The 20,316-nt window shown below is 38.8% G+C and overlaps 1 protein-coding gene and 1 long non-coding RNA gene across 2 annotated transcripts; both read right to left on the bottom strand.

Moving 5' to 3' along the window:
* Positions 1-3,530: 3,530 nt before the first annotated feature.
* Positions 3,531-10,694, bottom strand: LOC148872939 (uncharacterized). Its single transcript, XR_016108141.1, has 3 exons — positions 10,543-10,694; positions 4,494-4,622; positions 3,531-4,380 (listed from the first exon to the last, which is right to left on the bottom strand). It is a non-coding gene; the product is annotated as an uncharacterized LOC148872939 (long non-coding RNA).
* A 5,145-nt stretch (positions 10,695-15,839) lies between these two features.
* LOC148872940 (Protein kinase superfamily protein) lies at positions 15,840-19,832 on the bottom strand. Its single transcript, XM_088973620.1, has 6 exons — positions 19,124-19,832; positions 18,142-18,449; positions 17,901-18,036; positions 17,314-17,450; positions 16,648-16,771; positions 15,840-16,539 (listed from the first exon to the last, which is right to left on the bottom strand). The coding sequence occupies exons 1-6, from the start codon at positions 19,185-19,187 to the stop codon at positions 16,151-16,153; spliced, it is 1,158 nt and encodes a 385-aa protein (XP_088829746.1). The 5' UTR covers positions 19,188-19,832; the 3' UTR covers positions 15,840-16,150.
* Between the last annotated feature and the right edge of the window lie 484 nt (positions 19,833-20,316).

Raw genomic sequence — 20,316 nt, forward strand, 5'->3', positions numbered from 1 at the left:
GGGGGGCAATTGATGAAGGAAGATTTGGCCCGACCTCACAGTTATGCGACACATGGCAGAAACAACAGCTCGGCAAAAGGGCCAAGCCTAAGGCGTGAACAAGGGGACACCAGCGGACCGAACTCCCTACGGGGGGCCCGAACTCACCCTTGGCCCAAAACCAGAGTAATCCGAACTGGCCAACCTTGTAACAGCTCGGGATATACCTCGCCGAACTGGCCAACCTTGTAACAGCTCGGGATATACCTCACTGAACTGGCCAACCTCGTAACAGTTCGGGATATACCTCACCGAACTGGCCAACCTTGTAACAGCTCGGGGTATACCTCGCCGAACTGGCCTGCCTTGTAACAGTTCAGGATACACCTCGTCGAACTGACCTGCCTATAGATACCTCCGAACTCAAGACTTCGCCTCGCTCACCACTCCGCATCACCTTCTGGGCACCAAAACCAAACAAGTCGTACCATGCCTGACACTGAGGAAGTCCGTGCCCGAGGGCGCCGCACCTGACTAACTTGGGATCTGTCGCTTGGCGGCCGCACTCTAAACGACCACCTGCCACCGCCACTGACACTGCCATCTCCAATTAGATAGACAGTTAGGCAGTGACGGTTCTGTCCCAACAGAAAGGACGACGGCTGAATTGACAAGCGCAAGGGTAATCATACCCGACCTAACAAGGGCCTCGGAGCGAGTGCGCGAAGTGATTATAAGAGCCCCTACCCCCAACAAACAAGGTATGCAAACTTTGCGCTATCTGGTTTTATCTTGCTTTTGAAGGATTCTAACTTAAGCTTCGAAGCCGTTACACCGGGTTCCCCCCGGAGCTTCCTCATCTCCTCCTTTTCAAGTTCCCTGCTACTCAGTTCAGAAGCAAGGTCGTTGACAGCTAAGACCGGCCGGATCGCACTCCATCAGATACTATTTGATTAGGAGTTCACATCTGCACCCCACAAGGGGGTGCCCCACGATGCCCCACGATGCCCCACAGCACATCCCGGTCTTGTATTAGAAATATCTCCCGATGATGTCCCATCATCCCTTGTACTTGTCATCTATAGATATTCCCAATACAAGGCTGGGATGTGCTGTGGGGCATTGTGGGGCGCCCCCTTGTGGGGCACATGTGAACTCTTTGATTGGTTATAATTATTTTTAGCTATCATGCCTTTTCGATATCATAGTGGGACTGATTTTTTGAAAAACAAGGCCTCCAGTGGTCCATATAACTCTTTTGAAAAACTTACGGAAGGTAAGTGGAATTTACCCTAATTAATTAAGATAATAAGATTGTTTTCTAAATGCCTGGAAAATCAGGTTGAAATCATCCTAAACATCCCAACTAGCTAATACATTCGTTCTTTTAACTAATCTAGTAATAGTGGATACGTGATGATTTAAGATAGTAACTAATTAATGATGCTTATTGCACTATCAGTTGGAGTTTTGTAAACCAAATTCCAGTAATACCATCATTCGAATTAGATTATTAACTTTCAATTAGGGTAATTAATTGTTGGCTTACGGTATACATGGGATTTTATGGTTGAAATTTGATGACCAGTGTGTAGACCTGTTTATGGGTTGGGTAGCCCGATGGGTTTGCCCGGCTGTCAATAATATTAAATATATAATACAAATAATATATAATAGTAAAATTAATAATAAATAAGTATTATATAATATATTATTAATAATATATAATTAATATATTATAAAATATTTGTCAAAATCGAATTTCAGGCTTTATATATGCAGGCTCAAATTTGTTAATTTTCTGTTTATAAAGAGGCAAAACCCGACCTGAACCCGTCCCATGAATAAGTCTACTGACTACTGGTGTGTATGATTGAACCGTTTTAAAAAAGTTAGGATGGAAGCATGTAAACGAATTGGGTAGCAATCTAATAAGCTTACCATGACACATTAGCTCGTCAAGAGCAATAGAGGGGGTAAAAAGCTAATCCCCCGAAGGGAAAGAAAATTCATGCAATTAAGATTTAAGAGGCGATGGGGGTCTCTTAAGAATAGAAATAAATTTCATGTAAGGCAATTGGACCCAAGGCTCAAAGTATCGATATACGTTAGTCTGTATGGTGCTTTTTTTGTATGTTTTTTTTTATTTTTTTTATTTTTTTATTCCGAATCTGATTCAGAGGAGTTGGTTTAAGGCCCAGCTACCCTTTGAATCACGGTCTGATTCAAAATACCCCTTATAGGGATTTATCCTATCATCAAGGAAAAATCTATAATGCCAAAGACATGATACTAAAAAAGCTTTGACCAATTACAACCTCGCTTAATTTTTGATGAAAATCCACCTGATTGATTCCTGTTTTTATGATGCCGGCTGATTGGTTGCGAGTTTTTGTAATATTATGTCTTTCCAGCATCATACTCAAACCCTATTATTAATTACGTGTTATTTTTGCAGTCCCTAGACAACAAGGGTGATCATGAGCCAGGCCTGGACCCCAGACCTGAACTGAAATATAAAGCCTAGGTCCAGGTCTACATGGGCCTGGACAGCGTGGGACAGGCTTCTGGGCCTATGACTTAAATAACATTATATTAGATATATTATATATGCTTTTTAATTATATTGCATAAAATGTATACTAAATTTGTGTATACTTTTATCGGTTTTATGTAATAAAAGCATTATATATAATATATTTTATGTGCCATACTAAAATATTTACACAAAATATATAAACCCATATTACATTACAGGTTGGGTCTCAACATAAAACGTAGGCCCAAGCCCATAAATTTTCAGGCAGAGCTGGATCACCCCTACTAGACAAGTCGAACCCAAAGCCAGAGGGCTCTCTCTCTTTCCCTTCATTTTGAACTCTGGACTAGCGTTATGGTCTGGAGGACAAAATAAAGTTTGTTTTCTCTAGTCAGTAAAGCAAAACCGGGATCATTACATGAAGTGGTAAGCATCAAGCATCATTGGTTCCAAAAGAGAATTAGCTAGGATCTTTCTCAACCACTAGGCTGATCTTCAGGAGCTCAGAATTTCTCTAGGGTTAACTTGTTCTTTCCTTAAACAGTAGTAGGTTAATATATCTTTCTTGTGTTTTTCTCTTTTGTTGGAAGCCACCAACAAAGAGAAAAGTGATAGAGACTGTGTTTCGTTGCAATGCAAATAAATTTGTACTGATGCAAAACCATGACAGTGCAAATGAATTGAGTGTAAATTCTGACCTATTTTTGTTTTAAAATTTAGCTTATTTTTTTTATTACAATACAAATGAAGTAAAATTCAGATATAAAGCAGAATAAAGTAAAATTCAAAATAAAATTAAACAAGAATTTACATTTTTTACATTTATACTAGTGCAAATAAATTTGCACTGCAATCAAACACAGCCAGAGGGTAAAATCATTCTGATGCAATTGACATTGCTAGTTTACTTTATTTGGGGAACACTTTGCCATTCAGATTAATTTTGAGGTTGTGAAAAAGGGCTGAGCTTGTTCAGATGCCAACATTGATGAGACAATCAAACAGAAGTTACTCCAAGCATCCATGCACCAATGCACCTTTCAACATCTCATATATACTGAAATAGTACATCAATGCTCATGTACTAGAGTCTGGGCTAGATTTTCAATCTAAACTTTGCATGAATTAATCTAATAGCCTCTTGTTTGGCCAAATTCTGCAAATTTTCCAAAGGAGAAAAGACATATGAGGATGGAATGGAAGCATTTGGAATATGGACAGTGGAACCTATCTATTTCTTGCTAATTGCAGCCAAGTGACTGCTTATAGGGCTGTCCGGCTGTGTTTTGGTAGCATTGCTATTTCTACATGAAACATTTTAGGTTGATCAATACAAATTGGCATATCTTAAAAATGCATGTATGAGGTTTGATCATTGATGTTTATGATTGAAATCAGTGTTTCTTGTTTGGGGTGAAATTCAATCACCCTAGCTCAATTGGTTTTCATATTTGATATAAACAATGCATATCTCTCACCAATTTGTACTGATCGACCCAAAAAATATTCTAAATTGAAACAACAACGATACCAAAAACACAACCTAGGGTTCAAGTTATTGGTGACCATGGTGGGGTTGTAATAAAGTGGGGTGGAGACTTGAAAGAGAATTGAATGAGATAGGTGAAGAGAAGCTGTTAGCCTGCTAGGAGGGATTGTCTTGATCTCCAAACACTTGTGTAAACAAATTATACTGGTTGGTCACTGAAGCTGAACCTTGCTGTGAAGAACTCGGTTGAGATGTGGAGGAGGGATGGTTGTGAACCCCTTCATAGACAATTCGGAGGTTATTTGGGTCTGAGGCCAACCACTCAGCTCGTTTCTTGGCTCTACAGTCGGTCCTTTGGCACTTGAAATAGCTTCTGAGCAAGACAAAAGTTAACCGATAAAAGGTTATATATACATATAATTATATAACAAAATTAGCCTTAAAATTGAATTTCATGCCTTGGGAAAAAAAAAAAAGAAACTCTACCTGGTTTTTCCTATGTTTTTAATGAACTTTTGGCCATATTTTTTCCAGATGTGCCCATCTTCTGGCATAACCAAGTTGGTGTATTCTCTATCTACCACTTGGTCTTCTCTGAACCCTTCCTCAGCTTCCCTAGAAGCATGTATAACAGGAAATTAATGCTGAACACTAACATACTTTTGAATATCTGTAATGTATGAAATGCATGCATGAACATGGATATCTGAGGTTCACTTACTCATGAAATTATTTATACAGGAAACCCAAGAAGGCAAACTAATTAAGGAGGGGAAATAGATTCCATCTTGGCTTTAATTAGTTCGAGCTTGCATTATGGTGTTGATTAGGGATGGTAATTTCACAAGTTTTGACCTTTAGGATATCTGGTACTTAGGGGTGTGAATGGACTGGTTTTGGGTTGGACTTCGTTTAAATCAAAATCTATTTGGACAGATTATTGGATAGACCAATAAGACATATTGAATTTGGACGGATTGGACGGACCAATATAAAATATTGGATTGGACCTGGTCTGTCTATAATGAATTTATATTGGATTGAGTCAATATCTGATCCATTGATAGAAGATAAGAACATAGGTGTCAATGGACTAGGTTTGAGTTGAAACCAATCTAAATTAACAGGAATTTGAACAGATTGGACAGTCTTTGGACCGGTCCAAAATAGACTAACATTGGACTGGATTGGATTGGACCAGGTCCATTTGTAATAGACTCACATTGGACTGGACTGGATTGGACCAAATCCAGCCCAATTGACACCCCTACTAGTACCTGAACCCAATTATATTTAACATGGGCACCCACTCCTGATGCCCAATTATAAATCTGTATATATATCATTAAATATATCTTATATAGTTTATAAAGAAATAATATACATAATAAAAAAGAGTTGAGAGAGGATTCAAATCCTTGCCTTTGTGCCCTATTATATGTATTTTTAGCACTAGCCTACCACACCATTTTTACTTAAGAGGGCATTACACTTTACTTATGATATGATGTAAATTTGAGTATAAGGTCCAAAGTATCGGAAAATGCAAAGAATATTGAAGAAACAATTTAAAGAAATGTATTTGGATTCTGGATACACTTTGGATATGGATAGATACGGAGAAAATAATACAATATATATGGATACGCCATGATAATTCAAATATATAGTAAAAATATGAAATTATATATAATATATAACCCTAATAACATTATACATAGGAAACAAATATTTTAATAGCTAAGGACCTTATGTGAAGTGTAATTTATATATTGGTTAACAAACTAATATTATGAATCTCATCAACAATCACATAAAATGTTACAAAGTTTAAAATAAACTAAGTTTAACAAATACTGGCAATGTGATAGTAGAAAAATTACATTTTTGTTATGAAATTAATCACAAAAAAAACTCTTAAATGGAACATTGAGATTATAGAGGCAAAAGAATTCAGAGCTGATTTGATTATGGCTAGAGATTTGGGCATTTGTAAATGAATTTTTATTTTATTTTGTATCCTAGGCTCAGTTTGGAAAGAATACAAATACAAATATGTATAGTGCAAATACATACAAAATAATATAAATATGTGAGTTTTTCACTATACACATTTGTATTTGCACTCCTTTCAAACTGAGCATCTTGTATTTTGTATGTATTTGTATCTGTACTCCTTTAAAATTAATGTGGTGTGTTAAATATGGCTAATTTTGGAGTCAATTATGGTAAATAGAATCAATTATGATGAGTTTAATGGCATTAACTAAGGTAATTGAATTTGAATCCTTCCCGTAAATTTTTAAGTCCGCTTGGACTTTTTGTTGAATGTTGAATGAATTAGCTTTGGGATTTCAAAAAACAAAAGTGAATTTCAAATTTGAAAAATGGTATCAATAATAGAATATGCCAAATGATAATTAGGTGAGACGGGTCATGACAGGTTTAACAGGTTTGGGACGAAATGGGATTGGAAAATTGGGAGGAAAAATTAAACAGGTTTGGGATCTAATGAGGGCGGATTTGGCCCTCCAATGATATTGTGACACATGGCACCTCATGACAATTAGGCAGCTTGTCACTAAGTAGTTCGCCACCAAGCAGCCCGACACCTCACAGGTAGCTTGCCACTAAGTAGCTCACCGCTAGGCAGCTCGCCACCAAGCAGCCCGACACCTCACAGGTAGCTCGCCACTAGGCAGCTTGCTATCAAGTAGCCCGACACCTCACAGGTAGCTCGCCTCCTAGTCAGACTGACCACCGCATGGTAATTCCAAGGATCTCACCACCGTACCTCGCATCTTACGGGATCGAGCCTTGTAACGGCTATATTAGCTCACCCACTCCCTTGTTCAGACGGAAATGGGCAACCTTACCGGTTGGTGGCATTATGCCCAACTAACACGGAAATAGATCCCATCACAGCGGAGATCCATGAACTACTCCACCAAACCCGCAAGGACTCCAGTATATAAAGACCTCGCCCCCCAGGGGCGAAGGTATGCGTAATCTCGACTCTCTAGCTCTCTCACAACCTAGTATCATTCTCAGCTCGCAACCAAGTGCTAACTTAAGCATCAGAGTGACCCCGTCGGGTAAACACCCCCGGGTTCTCTGATTCATCTCTTGCAGGTTCATCCTACAGGGAGCAGCCGGATTGTGCTATGTCATTTGGCGCCGTCTGTGGGAATCTGCTACTAAAAGCCCTTGTCTCCATTCAAAAATCTTAAGCTCAGAATCAAATCCATGGCTTCCTCCAGCAACACCGGACAAAATAACGAAGTGCACGTCTCCAGGGTTCAACCTTAGTTCCTGTCTGTCTGCATAGGTCAGTTCACCATACCACTTACTGTGGCTGAGGTCCCAGTGTTGATGATGCCCCAAGTGACTACACAAGTGAATGCGCCACTCCCTACTGTAGTCGGCGTGACATTCGCTGAACCCTCTATGGTTCTGTGGGATACGCTACAAAAAGCTAAGTTCTCATCTTTTGAACACCGAAGTTCTCTTCTCCTAAAAAGCTAAGTCCTCACTTTTTAGAAACTAAAGCTCTTGCTTTATAGTTTCCATTTTTTATGAACTCAAAAACTATGCAAAAAGCTAATAGACTAAGCAACTCTACCAATGTTACTTTCAATTCAGATAAAACCTCACCAGTCCTCTTCGCGAGGTCCCCTCTACAAAGATGAGCTCTTCGTGGCTTCCGCGGGAGTTGGCGGCCAATAGACTACATGGGCACCCTTGCTAGTCGAGCATTCCAAGGCTCCTGTGTGAGCTGGCAACCTAAAGTTAGTGGTACTGCCCCGAAGGTTGAATTCCTAGTAGCTTCTTGTAGGAGTGGGTGACCGGCATCATGAGGCTGATGCAGCGCAATCATAGCTCTAAGGCGCCCACCCGGCAGCCTGGTGCAGCTTGGCGCAGCCTGGCAGCCTGGCACATGTGTTGACCTGGCACGGGCGCCGACTTGGCGTCCTGACCCAGGCGCGAACCAACGAATTGATAAAAGACTTCATTACCACACAAGACCCAACCGCTTTTTAGGCATGGGAAAGATCAAGGAGAGTGAACTACAAGTCGCTCATAGTGTCGAAGGGCTAAAGTACCGAACTGGCGGAGACCTCGACACCACATAAGACCTAGTCGCCTCTTTGGCATGAGCAAAATCAAGGAGAGTGGACTACGAGTCGCTCCCAAAGCCTAAGGGCTAAAATACCACATAAGACCCAACCGCTTCTTGGGCATGGGAAAGATCAAGGAGAGTGGAATACGAGTCGCTCTCAGAGCCTAAGGGCTAAAATACCACATAAGACCCAATTGCTTCTTAGGAATGAGCAAGATCAAGGAGAGTGAACTAAGTACCGAACTAGCGGAGACCTCGGCACCACCTAAGACCTAGTCGCCTCTTCGGCATGGGCAAAATCAAGGAGAGTGGACTACGAATCGCTCCTAGATCCTAAGGGCTAAAATACCACATAAAACCCAGCCGCTTCTTAGGCATGAGCAAGATTAAGGAGAGTGGACTACAAGTCGCTCCCAGCGTCGAAGGGCTAAAGTACCAAACTAGCGAAGACCTCGGCACCACATAAGACCCTGTCGCCTCTTCGGCGTGGACAAAATCCAGGAGTGGACCACGAGTCGCTCCCAAAGACTAAGGAATTGAATCAGTGCTTATAAGCTCATCGAATTTTGGGCCAAAAGGAGAAATCTACTCCCTTCGCCGGGTTACTTTCAGCTCGGGAGTGGCAGGCAAATGATGAGGGCGGATTTGGCCCTCCAATGATATTGTGACACATGGCACCTCATGACAACTAGGCGGCTCGCCACCAAGCAGCCCGACACCTCACAGGTAGCTCGCCATCAGGTAGCTCGCCACTAGGCAGCTCGCCACCAAGTAGCCTAGCACCTCACAGGTAGCTTGCCTCCTAATTAGACTGACCACCGCATGATAATTCCAAGGATCTCACCACCGTACATCGCATCTTACGGGATCGTGCCTTGTAACGGTTATATTAGCTCACCCACTCTCCGGTTTAGACGGAAATGGGCAGCCTTACTGGTTGGTGGCATTATGCCCAACTAACACGGAAACAGATCCCATCACAGCGGGGATCCAGGAACTACTCCACCAAACCCGCGAGGACTCCAGTATATAAAGGCCTCACCCCCCCAGGGGTGAAGGTATGCGTAATCTTGGCTCTCTAGCTCTCTCACAATCTAGTATCATTCTCAGCTCGCAACCAAGTGCTAACTTAAGCATTAGAGCGACCCTGTCGGGTAAACACCCTCGGGTTCTTTGATTCATCTCTTGCAAGTTCATCGAGCCCATCGTTGCTGGTAGCCAGATCATCTCCTACAGGGAGCAACCGGATTGCGCTACGGCAGGATCAATAGCACCTAGGTGGGTTCAGGAATGAGAAGGGCAATTTTCATAGGTACACTACTTGTTGCCATCCCTAATGGTGATGATGCTAAGTTAGAGGAAGAGGTGGTGTGGTGTGGGCTCCAGAGACTTGGAGCACTAAACCTTGAGTAGAAGAATGGCTTCATATCATGAGTTAATAAAGCAAGCATTTATAATTAACTCAACCTTGAGATACAAACATGGATTCACCCAAATTATACATGTTCACAAGTAGGGGTGTCAATTGGATTGGATTTGGTCCAATCCGATCCAGTTCAATATGAGTCCATTACAAATGGACCTAGTCTAATCCAGAATATTTTGGACCATTTTGGACTGATAGAGATTGTCCAATCTATTCAAATTTCTGTTGGTTTCAACTCAAACCTGGTTCATTGACACCTATGTTCTTATCTTCTATCAATGGACCAGATATTGACTCAATCCAATATAAATTCATTATGGATGGACTGGGTCTAATCCAATATGTCATATTGATCCATCCAGTCCGTCCAAATTCAATATGTCTTGTTGGTCCATCCAATCCATCCAAATGACGGAGTCCAACCCATAACTGGTCCATTGACACCCCTATTCATAAGTACAGATCAGAAGGTCCTCACATATCTACCCTAAAACTATATGTATCCACAGAACTTCCAGCAGTACTACTTCTTTGAATGAATAAAAGGAACAAAGAAGAAAATTAGCAGCATAATGATATGATGATTTGGGAGTAAAGAGTTCAGACAAGAAAACCTACTAAGGTCTGGAAATGCAGAAAGTAAGACATATATAGTAGCATATCTGTGTCTTGCTGCAGAGAAGGAGGAGGACGTACAAGGTTGATGGTGGAAAAACAGACGATTGACTGGCTAGTTATGCAGCTGTAAACAGACTATTCTCTTACTAAATGCATTCACCAAGCAACGTACACAGATGGATTTACATTCACAGAAACAAGAGAAAACCCAACAAGAAGAATTGCTTGGATGACTGTTTGGGACTCTTAAACACATCTTTTTTGGTTAAATTTGTTCTGTAATTTTAGTGGAATAAAGCAAACAATGGAGAACATTATATATTAAGAGAGCAAATTAAAGAGACAGACAGACAAGAGAAATGAAGGCATACAGAAGTGTGGCTGTGGTTGAAAGAGGATCGGCCATGGCTGCTCCTTTGTCGTCCCGATCTATCCTTAACCTGGGAAGGTAAAACAGCTCAGTCTAGAAGAGAGAGAGAGAGACTTGTCGGTACTTGGGCTAGAGTCTAGCAGAGGCTAGAGTATATTTTCTTGGGTTTTTTCTTTCTTCTTTAATTCTTTGATTTGATCTATTAGCTAATAATAGATAGCCACGTATGCGTGGGGTGACGTTTTGCTATTAACGTCACTACCCTCAGTTCCCAAGGCACTGTGACAATAGCCATTAGGTGTTCATAGAAATTCTCAGCCGCACATCGCGAACATCTCTCCTACCCCAACTGTACGATGGAGCTAGGATGTGCTCAGGTGCCTATGAAAAAATAATATCTATTTGGTTGGGTGTTTTTCCAAAAAAAACATTTTTCAGACCATACCTCGGAAATCTAAAAAACATGGTCTTAAAAAATGCCCTTCGGCGTTTTCTCATTGTTATACCATCGATAACATGATTTACTGATGCGACATTGAAAAATGCCATTTCCTTATTCATCACTATTTTTTAAAAAAATGGCATTGGTTCTAAACATTATTATTATTATCAAGATTTTAAAAAATGATCCCAAAATGGAATTATTTGGTCACCCATTTTTGGCTTGACAGTTTGATCGTCCAATTTGAATGGATAGTTTGTTCTAACAATAAAATTAAAAATAAAAACGACCAAAAACGGTTGAATGGGTCGACAGTGCAATTACCTGGGTCAATGGATTATTGACTTTTTCAACGGTTTTTGGTCAAAGACTGGTTAAAATAAAACGGAACCAGTTGCCTAAATGGTCCCTGGACCGAATGGTCTAATTATCCGAATCAACAGCGGTTTGAAAACCATGATTACTTTAAGCATAGAAATGATCATCCCTAATTGTAGCAGAGATTTGAGATCAATTCGTGGATAATTGTGTAGCTCCATGAAACCAAGAAGTATTAGTGATCCATCTCAAGTGCTTTTCAATTTATAGGATTCAGGTTTGGGTATATGAAGGTTAGAGATAAAGGTGAAAAATGGGTGTGGTTGGATTGGAAATTTTTAAAATTTTCAATAGGCTTGAGATTGAACTTTAATACAATATAATTGAATTTCTTCAAATCAGGGAACCCAGCTTGCACCCCTAATTAGGAAAGTGCCATCCCAATTCAATCAACCAATTGAAATATTTCAATCCATCTAGCTCGAGTGAATAGGACCATGAAAATAATTTAATACCGGTGCAATTAATATTTATTATTATTATTTTGGTAATTATATTTATTTGTTTTTATTTGAGACCACATAGCAGCACCAGCCTTTGGGTATGATCTATGTGTGTTTTTAGGGTTTGGGGCTTTTGGGGGTACGGTGGAAATGAGGCAAAACAGGCTTTAATGTAAGGAACAACAAGCTTTTCTTATTCATTGATGTGGGTTTAGGGAGGGTATATGTGAGGTCCACTTCATTGATGTGGGTTTATACCTTGCTTCCATATTTGGAGCGAACGCCTTTTGCTTTGTTACGATATGGTTTTAGTGTTGTGCTGATTTGTCAACTATGTATAGTACAAGTACATACAAAATAATACAAAATATAAGGTTTTACATTCTACGTATTTATATTTGTACTCTTTTCAAACTGAGCCGAAATAACAAAATCAAAGGGTTCGATTAATTGTTGTGGCCCCATCTTAAATTTAATGAAGTGATGTCGTATTGGGGTGGCAATAATACATTAAGGCCTTTGTGGCATCTTGGTAAATGATTTATTTAGATAAATACACTTATTTAGACAAGTATTTCTTGGAAAAACTTGTGCAGATAAGAGAACTTACCAATGTTATTCCCCATGTAAAGGTGTATAATGACCGTTTTATTTAAAAAAAGTGACATTATTGAATAAATAATATTGTCCTATCATATATTAACAATTTTCGACATACATGGATAAGTAATTTACCCCTAGTTTTTGGAGAGTATTAATTCCCCAAGTAAATGAACCACCAGAAAATCGTTCTTTTTTATGACACCCACTAATAACGGAAAATGAATATGGATTTATTTATTTTCTGTGGAACCTACCAACTTACCTGCCCATATTTTCCAAAAACAAACAAGGCTTGAGGATCACAATTTACAGTTTCAGTTCTATGCTAAAATCATGTCCTAACAAAAGTGAAACCCTATTTGAAGGGAAGACATAATCCATTCTCACACAGTCATCACAGCCTTTATAGCCGTGCATCGGAAATATCTTCCCACCCCATGAATATATGAATATACATGTACATAGATGTTCTTAATGCACAACTATAAAGAATATGGGGTTACTCAAAGGATGGATTTGGTGATGATGAAATCTGCTCTCATTTGAAGGGATGCAGAGTGACCATCTCAACCACTGGGCCATCATCACCTCTAATGTCTTCGTGTCTTTCCAAACGGTGGTGGAACCATGTTTAAGTTGGGGGATCCTTAGCCCCCAAACCTTTTCTAAATGTTAGGTACAACCTTTGGGGGAGGGATGGAGCCACCTATGGTTCTATGTTGCCCCACCAAACCTTTATAATTTTCATTTTTTTTATTAATTTTTGGATAAATTGCCAAATCCTCCTCTGAAGTTTCAGACTGTTATTGAAACCTCCCATAAAGTTTGTTAATTGCAATCACTTTTCTTGAACTTTCTGACACATTTGCAAGTAAATCCCCTCTTTCTTAGAATCCTTTAACAAGAGGCATGCAAATGTATAAATATATTTATTTTTCAATTGTTCTCTTCATACCAAAATTTTCTAATATTCTCCAAAATTGATTTATTTTTTCTAAAATTTCCCTTCATATCAACCACTCAAAGGTAAGCTCTTTTTTTTTTTTTTGTTATTGATAAAGTTTGTGATATTTTTTATAGAAACCAACCTCAATAGTAACTATATGAATATATTGGACATTTTCATGCATTTTGTTAAAGGATTTTAAGAAAGGGGGTTTACTTACAACTGTGTCGGAAAATTCATCAGCAACGGACCGAAACTTGAGAAAGGTTTCAGAAACTTTCCCTTAATTTTCTCCTGCTGGACCGTCCTTATTACTTGATTCTTAATCCCCTCTCGCCTTTACATTCTTTCTTTTTCTTGGATTCTAGCACCATTTAATTTCTAATATGAGAAACTTAAAAGATGTATTCCATAAATGTTTTTTATGACAAAACTGCCCCTATTTATAGGCATGCCATTTGAACACATCTCCTAACCGAGACTTCTCATCTTCCCACCAAACCTTAATGTTCAAACTGCAACCTAACTCCAATTCTAATAACATCCAAGGTATTAACCTTGAAAATCTTGTTCTCTGAAACATGGTCTTTTTTAATTGAAAATCATTTGAAACTACAAGAACCCTGACCATATGGATTTTTACTTCAGGTTTTATTTTATTTAATGTGTACTTGCAAACAGATAAAACAAAATAAAACTTATAGCAGAGCATGATTTTAAAAAATGACTAAAAAATGGAATTGTTTTGGCCACTGATTTCTGGTCGACGATTCGATCATCTGATTCGAATGAACGACTCATTCTGACAAAAAAAAATTAAAATATAAAAAATAGTTAAAAACAATTTAATGGGTCGATGGTTTAATTGCTTGAGTCAATGAATCATTGACTGATTCAATGGTTTTTAGCCAAGAACCAGGTTTGGGGTAAAATGGAACCGATTATTTGGACGATTCCCAAGCCGAATGGTCCAACCATCTGGGTCAACGATGATTCGAAAACTATGCAGCAGAATTAAACCAAAATTTAATTAGACAACACTACCTAACATAATGCTTGTAATATATTCCTAGTTTACCCAAAAAAAAAAATTGCCCACAGTGAAAAGCAGGCTGTCCATGAGAAATCATTATATTCTAAACAATTAATCTCTACTTTCAATTTTTTTTATTAATACTCGTACAGAGGTATTTAATTATTTATATATAAATTATAATTGATCACTTGATCCCTCTTATTATTTTGAATAGAGCTAGCAAGCTACTGTGGGCAATTTTGGTACATGAGTGAATTATTAGTAATGATCATGTGCTTATTAGTTGGTCTTCTATTGGTTTATCATTGCTCGGTAGTCCAAGTCTGAGACCAACCACTTTGTTCTTGACAGGGTATTCGTAGTGCCAACTGGGGTTCTTTAGAAATATAACATTGAGAAACCAGCCTCATAAAAATAAAAGAATAAAAAAGCTATGAAATCATATTATTGTTACATGAGTGAATTATATATTATTCAAATCCATAGGTTTGTAGCTACAAATTTAATCATTTCATATATATTAATTCTAATACTGTGGGTATTCTTGTTGGGAAAGCTTTGTTTATTCATGTCGAACAATCTGTATTATCTATAATAAGGTTCAAAATATTGTAATGTATCGATATATATCATATAATATGTATTGTGTTTTATATCAAAAGCCATGATTTTAATTTTTATATCCCTACACCACGACACTGTTGTAGCAAAAATGAATTCTTATTTCCTCATGAGCCTATTTGGGATGGCCAGCTGCTGGGACCTTCCCAAATGATGGATGAAATCATATTCTTCACGTACCAACAGTCAGTGGGTATTTGGTCTTCAGAGTAGACTTGACCCTATTACACCACGGGGAAAATCTATGATGCAGAAAAGATATGGTATGAAAAGAGTTTTGATTAGTCAAAACCTATTCATGAATTTTGATAAATAACATCATATTTCTTACCACATTCATAATCAAACCCTTACATCATGTATTCTCATCCATGCAACCCATTCATGAAGGTGGTGAGAAGAGTCATAGACCAAAACACTGATGCTGTGTTTGGTTTGATAGAAAATAAGAGAGAGAAAGGAAATTGAGAAAAAGATTTTATCTCAACTTTTTGTTTCTCTCTTACTTCATTTATTTGCCGGAGGAAAATTAATTAATCGAGTAATTGATCATGATCTCCGTAAGCCATTTTTCTTGAGAGAGTATGACACCTTCCCTTATGGAGAGGGTGGGTAAATTACTTACCCTGACTCCAATAAACAGCCTCTCCCTTTACATGGGGACATGTGTATAACCTACTGGGGCCAATAACACGGGAATCGAACTTATCCGGGCAAGTGAAACCTTGGAAATACTTGTCCTGAATACCCACAGGAAAAGTAAAAACGGACGGGTCTTAAATTATTTTTCTATCAAAACCAAACGGAGGCTTAATTTGTGGTGCATGCATTAATCAGTACAAATATTGTGAGAAGCATGTAATTAGAATTTAAGCTGTTTACATATTCCCCAAGCCCATGATAATAATGATACAATTGCAATTTACTAGTATATATAGACTCTGTTTTGGCAGCAAGAGATGATCAAAACCCATCTCCTTCCCAGGGCAAAACCCATTTAATTTGTTCTTTTACGAAAATCCATTCAGATTCAATTCTCCTTTCAGACTGCTGGATTGGTGTGGACGTCCAAGCTTGAGAAAAACAGTAAGAGAAAACAAGCACTACTGTAGTCATCATCAATCATTCAATCTCAGTCTGTCAAGCGTTTTCTCTTGTTTGAAACTCTGCAGCCGGGACGCCATTGTTGATGACATACGAAGCAGGAGAAGGTACGTTGTCAACAGCAACCTGAAGAGGCTCGAGAGAGTCCACAATATCTCTCATCAGTGGCCTGGCCTTTGGGTTGCGGTTGAGGCAATGGTAGGCGAGCATGGCTGCCTTGTGGACACCTTTGACGGGATAATCTCCTTGTAATCTCGGGTCCACGATGTTGAGCAGCTTCTTCTTCTCGCTCAGCAGCGGGAGGGCCCAATCTGCCAGGTTTTGCTCTCGGGCTGGCCGAGACTTGTCTAGAGATTTTCTGCCTGTGAGAAGCTCCAGAAGAACAACTCCGAAGCTGTAGACATCGCTCCTGGGAGTCAAATGGCCTGTGATATATGATGAACAGCAGGTTGTTTCCTTGGTTACTGAGTTACATTAATACAGAGAACTGTTTCAGATCAGATGGGCTTGATAATTGATAATTGACAATTGACCTGTCATTATGTATTCAGGAGCTGCATATCCATATGTCCCCATGATGCGGGTGGAGACATGAGATTTATCACCCACGGGTCCGTCTTTTGCGAGCCCAAAGTCAGAAAGCTTGGCATTGTAGTCCTGATGACAACATAAATGGACACCCTATAAGCCAACCCAAAAGCTGGCTGAATTCCATGATATATTATTCTACAAAAAGGATTGAAGAGACAACTCTAAATTAAGTAATCTTGATCTACCATATACTGGATTCAGCATTACTAATGATTAAACTTTTGGTGGAATTGGATTTCTAGGTTTTCTGTTTTTTCTTTTTAAAATTTTCAAGCAACATACCAGTCTTAGATATTTGATCAGTAATTAACTGATTATTTTCTTTTAAGGCCTTGTTCGTTTTTACTTACAACTTTTGCCCGTATAAGCGAGTTTCCAGCGTTCTTGTATGCTACAAGTTACCTGGGTAAAGAGAGAGGTGAGAGGGAGAGAGCAATTATTGGTTTCAACCAGTTACCCCGGTGTGCGTGCACGGCGCTAAATACCAACAAACAAACAGGACCTAACTGTCTAATTAAATATGTAACTTATCAGATTACAACAGCCTACATTTTGTAAACAAGGTAGCAGCAATGCAGCAATTTCAGAATTGTGGTTTAAATACTGACCAGATCCAGCAGTATATTAGATGTCTTGAAATCGCGATAGATAACTGGTTTCTCGGCGTCGTGCAGAAATGCAAGTCCCTTGGCGGCACCAAATGCAATCTTCATTCTGATGGACCAAGGTAGAGGAAGTAATACTCCTGCCAAAACAATCAAAACAAGTAATTCATTAGAAATTAAGACCCAGGGAAATATTAAGGAGACACAACAGGACACACAGAGCCATTTATTTGGGTGCCTAAAATCAGTTGTTGGTAGACCAAACTTTATAGTAGTTGATCTACCAACAAAACCTTTCAATGATGGGCATGGATGGAAAACACAGAAAAAGGGTAATAAGGCCATAAAGACACCCTTAAGTCTTAATTAATAGCAGAGAGAGACCAGTCAATCAGTTAGCCTTTGTCATTTCCTTTTCATACATTTCAATCAGTAATGATCTCCTTGCACTGCTGACTAGTGACTACTGTAAGTCTGCTATTTGTGTAACCATAACTGGACCATCTTGCCAGCAATTTAATGTGGTTTGGTTCTACTGTAAAAGTGGTATTTTTATCATCAAACTGTTTCTGGAATCAGAGGAAAATTACTTGAAAAAAGATTGTTTTCCACGCTACCCCGGGCCATATACTCATAAATCAGTACTCGGTGTTCATCTTCGCAGCAGTATCCAATGAGTTTAACCAAATTTGGATGAGAGAGTTGTCCCAGAAATATAACCTCTGCCTACAAACCCATCGAGTTCTTAGCAGAACTGAAAGAGAAATAATCTCCAAAGAATAGTAGAGAAAAATAGAGCAACCCAAAAACAGAAATGAAGACAAAAAGTACCAGCCATTCTCTGTGGCCCTGAAAACTGTTATCTCCATCATGAACCTTGACTGCTACTTGAAGGGGCTGAAGCCCCTCCCTAAAATCCTCAGAAATGTGTCCTTTATAAACACTTCCAAATCCTCCTCCACCCAACACATGATCTGGCCTAAAATTCTCTGTTATTATCTTTAGCTCATTGTAAGAGAATGCAATCAGTGGATTTGCAGCAGAATCACGGCGTAGGTCCTCAACCTCTTCAGGATTGGAAGGCAACTTCTGGCCATCTTTCCCTTCCCTCACTCGTGGGGCTTGGTATTTTGGAGACTCTGGAAAGACAAAATATAACTATATAAAGAAATTGAAGAAAACATGGGATAAGAAGCATAATTCACTGCTTTTCTGGAAAAAAAAAACAAAGAAAATAAAGAGAAACAGATAACAGTCTCAAAACAGATGAAAAACCAGAAAGAAAAATAACAATAAAACATCTCTCTTTTTTAAAAAGTGAGTATAAAGGAGAAAAAGAAAAGAGAACCTTTTTTGTTAATTTAGAACCACAAGATCACAGAAAAAGCAAGAAAAGATTCAAGAAAAATGGTCTGACTCTGCGAAGAAGACTAAGCAGAAGACCAAGAGAAGAAAAACAAAAACAAATACAAAGCAAAAACCAAATATCAAACAGTTGAGAACTTCACTTCAACCTGATGGCAAAAGAAATATAAACCATATTGATTTTTTTCTTTTTTTTCTGAAAAACAGGCAAACCAAAAACACGCCGGAGAGTGATGCAAAGGAGAATCCAAGGACAAATAAAAGCAGAGTCGAAAAACAGAGTTCAATCGTTTCAATCCAAGTTCCAATCTGTAGAGGCATAAAAACACAACAACGACCTCCAACTTCTCAGAAAAACAAAGCCCACCTCAGAGTTGCCATGAGAACCCAAAACCAAATTGCAGAGTACGAAGCAAAAGAAGGAAAAGCAAAGGGCCCAAGATCCTACCTGACTTTACATTAGATGATACTCTGTAAATGGATGGTTTCCACCTACACCAGCAATTCCCCATCAAATCAAAGTCGCAAACAGAACGCAATACCCACCCCCTCACACAGAGTCCGTCATCACACAAAGTGCAACCCCTTAACAGTTCTCCAAGAGATTAATTAAGGGCCAAAGATAGAAGAGAAAAAGGGAAAAAGAAGAAGAAGAAGAAAGCTCTCTCAATATGAATTGGGTTCTAAGAGAAAGAAGGATTAAAAGATTTCGTGGGATTTGTGTGGAGTGATTGCTGAAAATTTTCTGGTGCAATGATGGGTTTCTTTGTTGAGGTGGTGGTACTGGCCTCTGAGTTTCGCTGGAAATGCCAGGAGGGGCCCGTTAGCCTGCTTTGTTTTGATTCAAATGTATTTGGGGAAGGGGGGCGCTTTTCTCTATTTCCATTTATATTTTATAATTAATAATATCTTTAACAATTGTGCGCACGGCGGCGCAATTTAATGCCACCAACCATCTTTAACCCAGAGAAAGAAAGGAAGAAGCATTAGAAACTACCCTACAAACTATCCAAGCAAAGGTTACAGAAAGAAAGAAAGAAAGACAGAAATACTGCTGATAATGAGATGGATTGGTTGATCTTTGTTCTGAACATATCTTGTTTTTCTTCATCAGTTACAATATGATTCACAATTGCATACTTGAGACCATGAAGATGTAAAAGAAGTCCATGATCTTAGGGCCTGTGGGGAGTGGGGAGGGATGAAATTGATATTAAGCTTGAGATTTTGAGAGGCTGTGTGGGACTGTGGCTGTTTATTTAATAAATGTTTTGTATGAATTTTATCTTGAAAACAAGAAAAGTGGCTGATAAATGTGTTTTTTTATGTTGTTTGATAGCTAAATGTCATTAGGTGCCAATATAAGCTGAACAGTGAATAAATGCTTTGTCTGGGGGGAAACATTAAGGCAGTGTTTGGAAGTATATCAGAAAACAGTGCTGTATAAGTATTCTGCTTTTTTTCAGAAAAATGTTTTCTTAGGTTTGTTGTTGCTGCCACATAGGTATTTTTCAATGCCATGTCAGCATACTGTTGGTAGCAACAATAGAAAAAAATGGGTAAACACTCATATCACACCTTTCCTCATTCCAAAGTGTGGTATGAGAAAAAGCTTTTTAGAAAAAAGGCTAACCAAACAGC

The sequence above is a fragment of the Nelumbo lutea genome, chromosome 2 (genome assembly GCF_056320005.1).
Source record: "Nelumbo lutea isolate HS-2025 chromosome 2, American lotus-T2T, whole genome shotgun sequence".
In the NCBI taxonomy this organism is placed as follows: Eukaryota; Viridiplantae; Streptophyta; class Magnoliopsida; order Proteales; family Nelumbonaceae; genus Nelumbo; species Nelumbo lutea.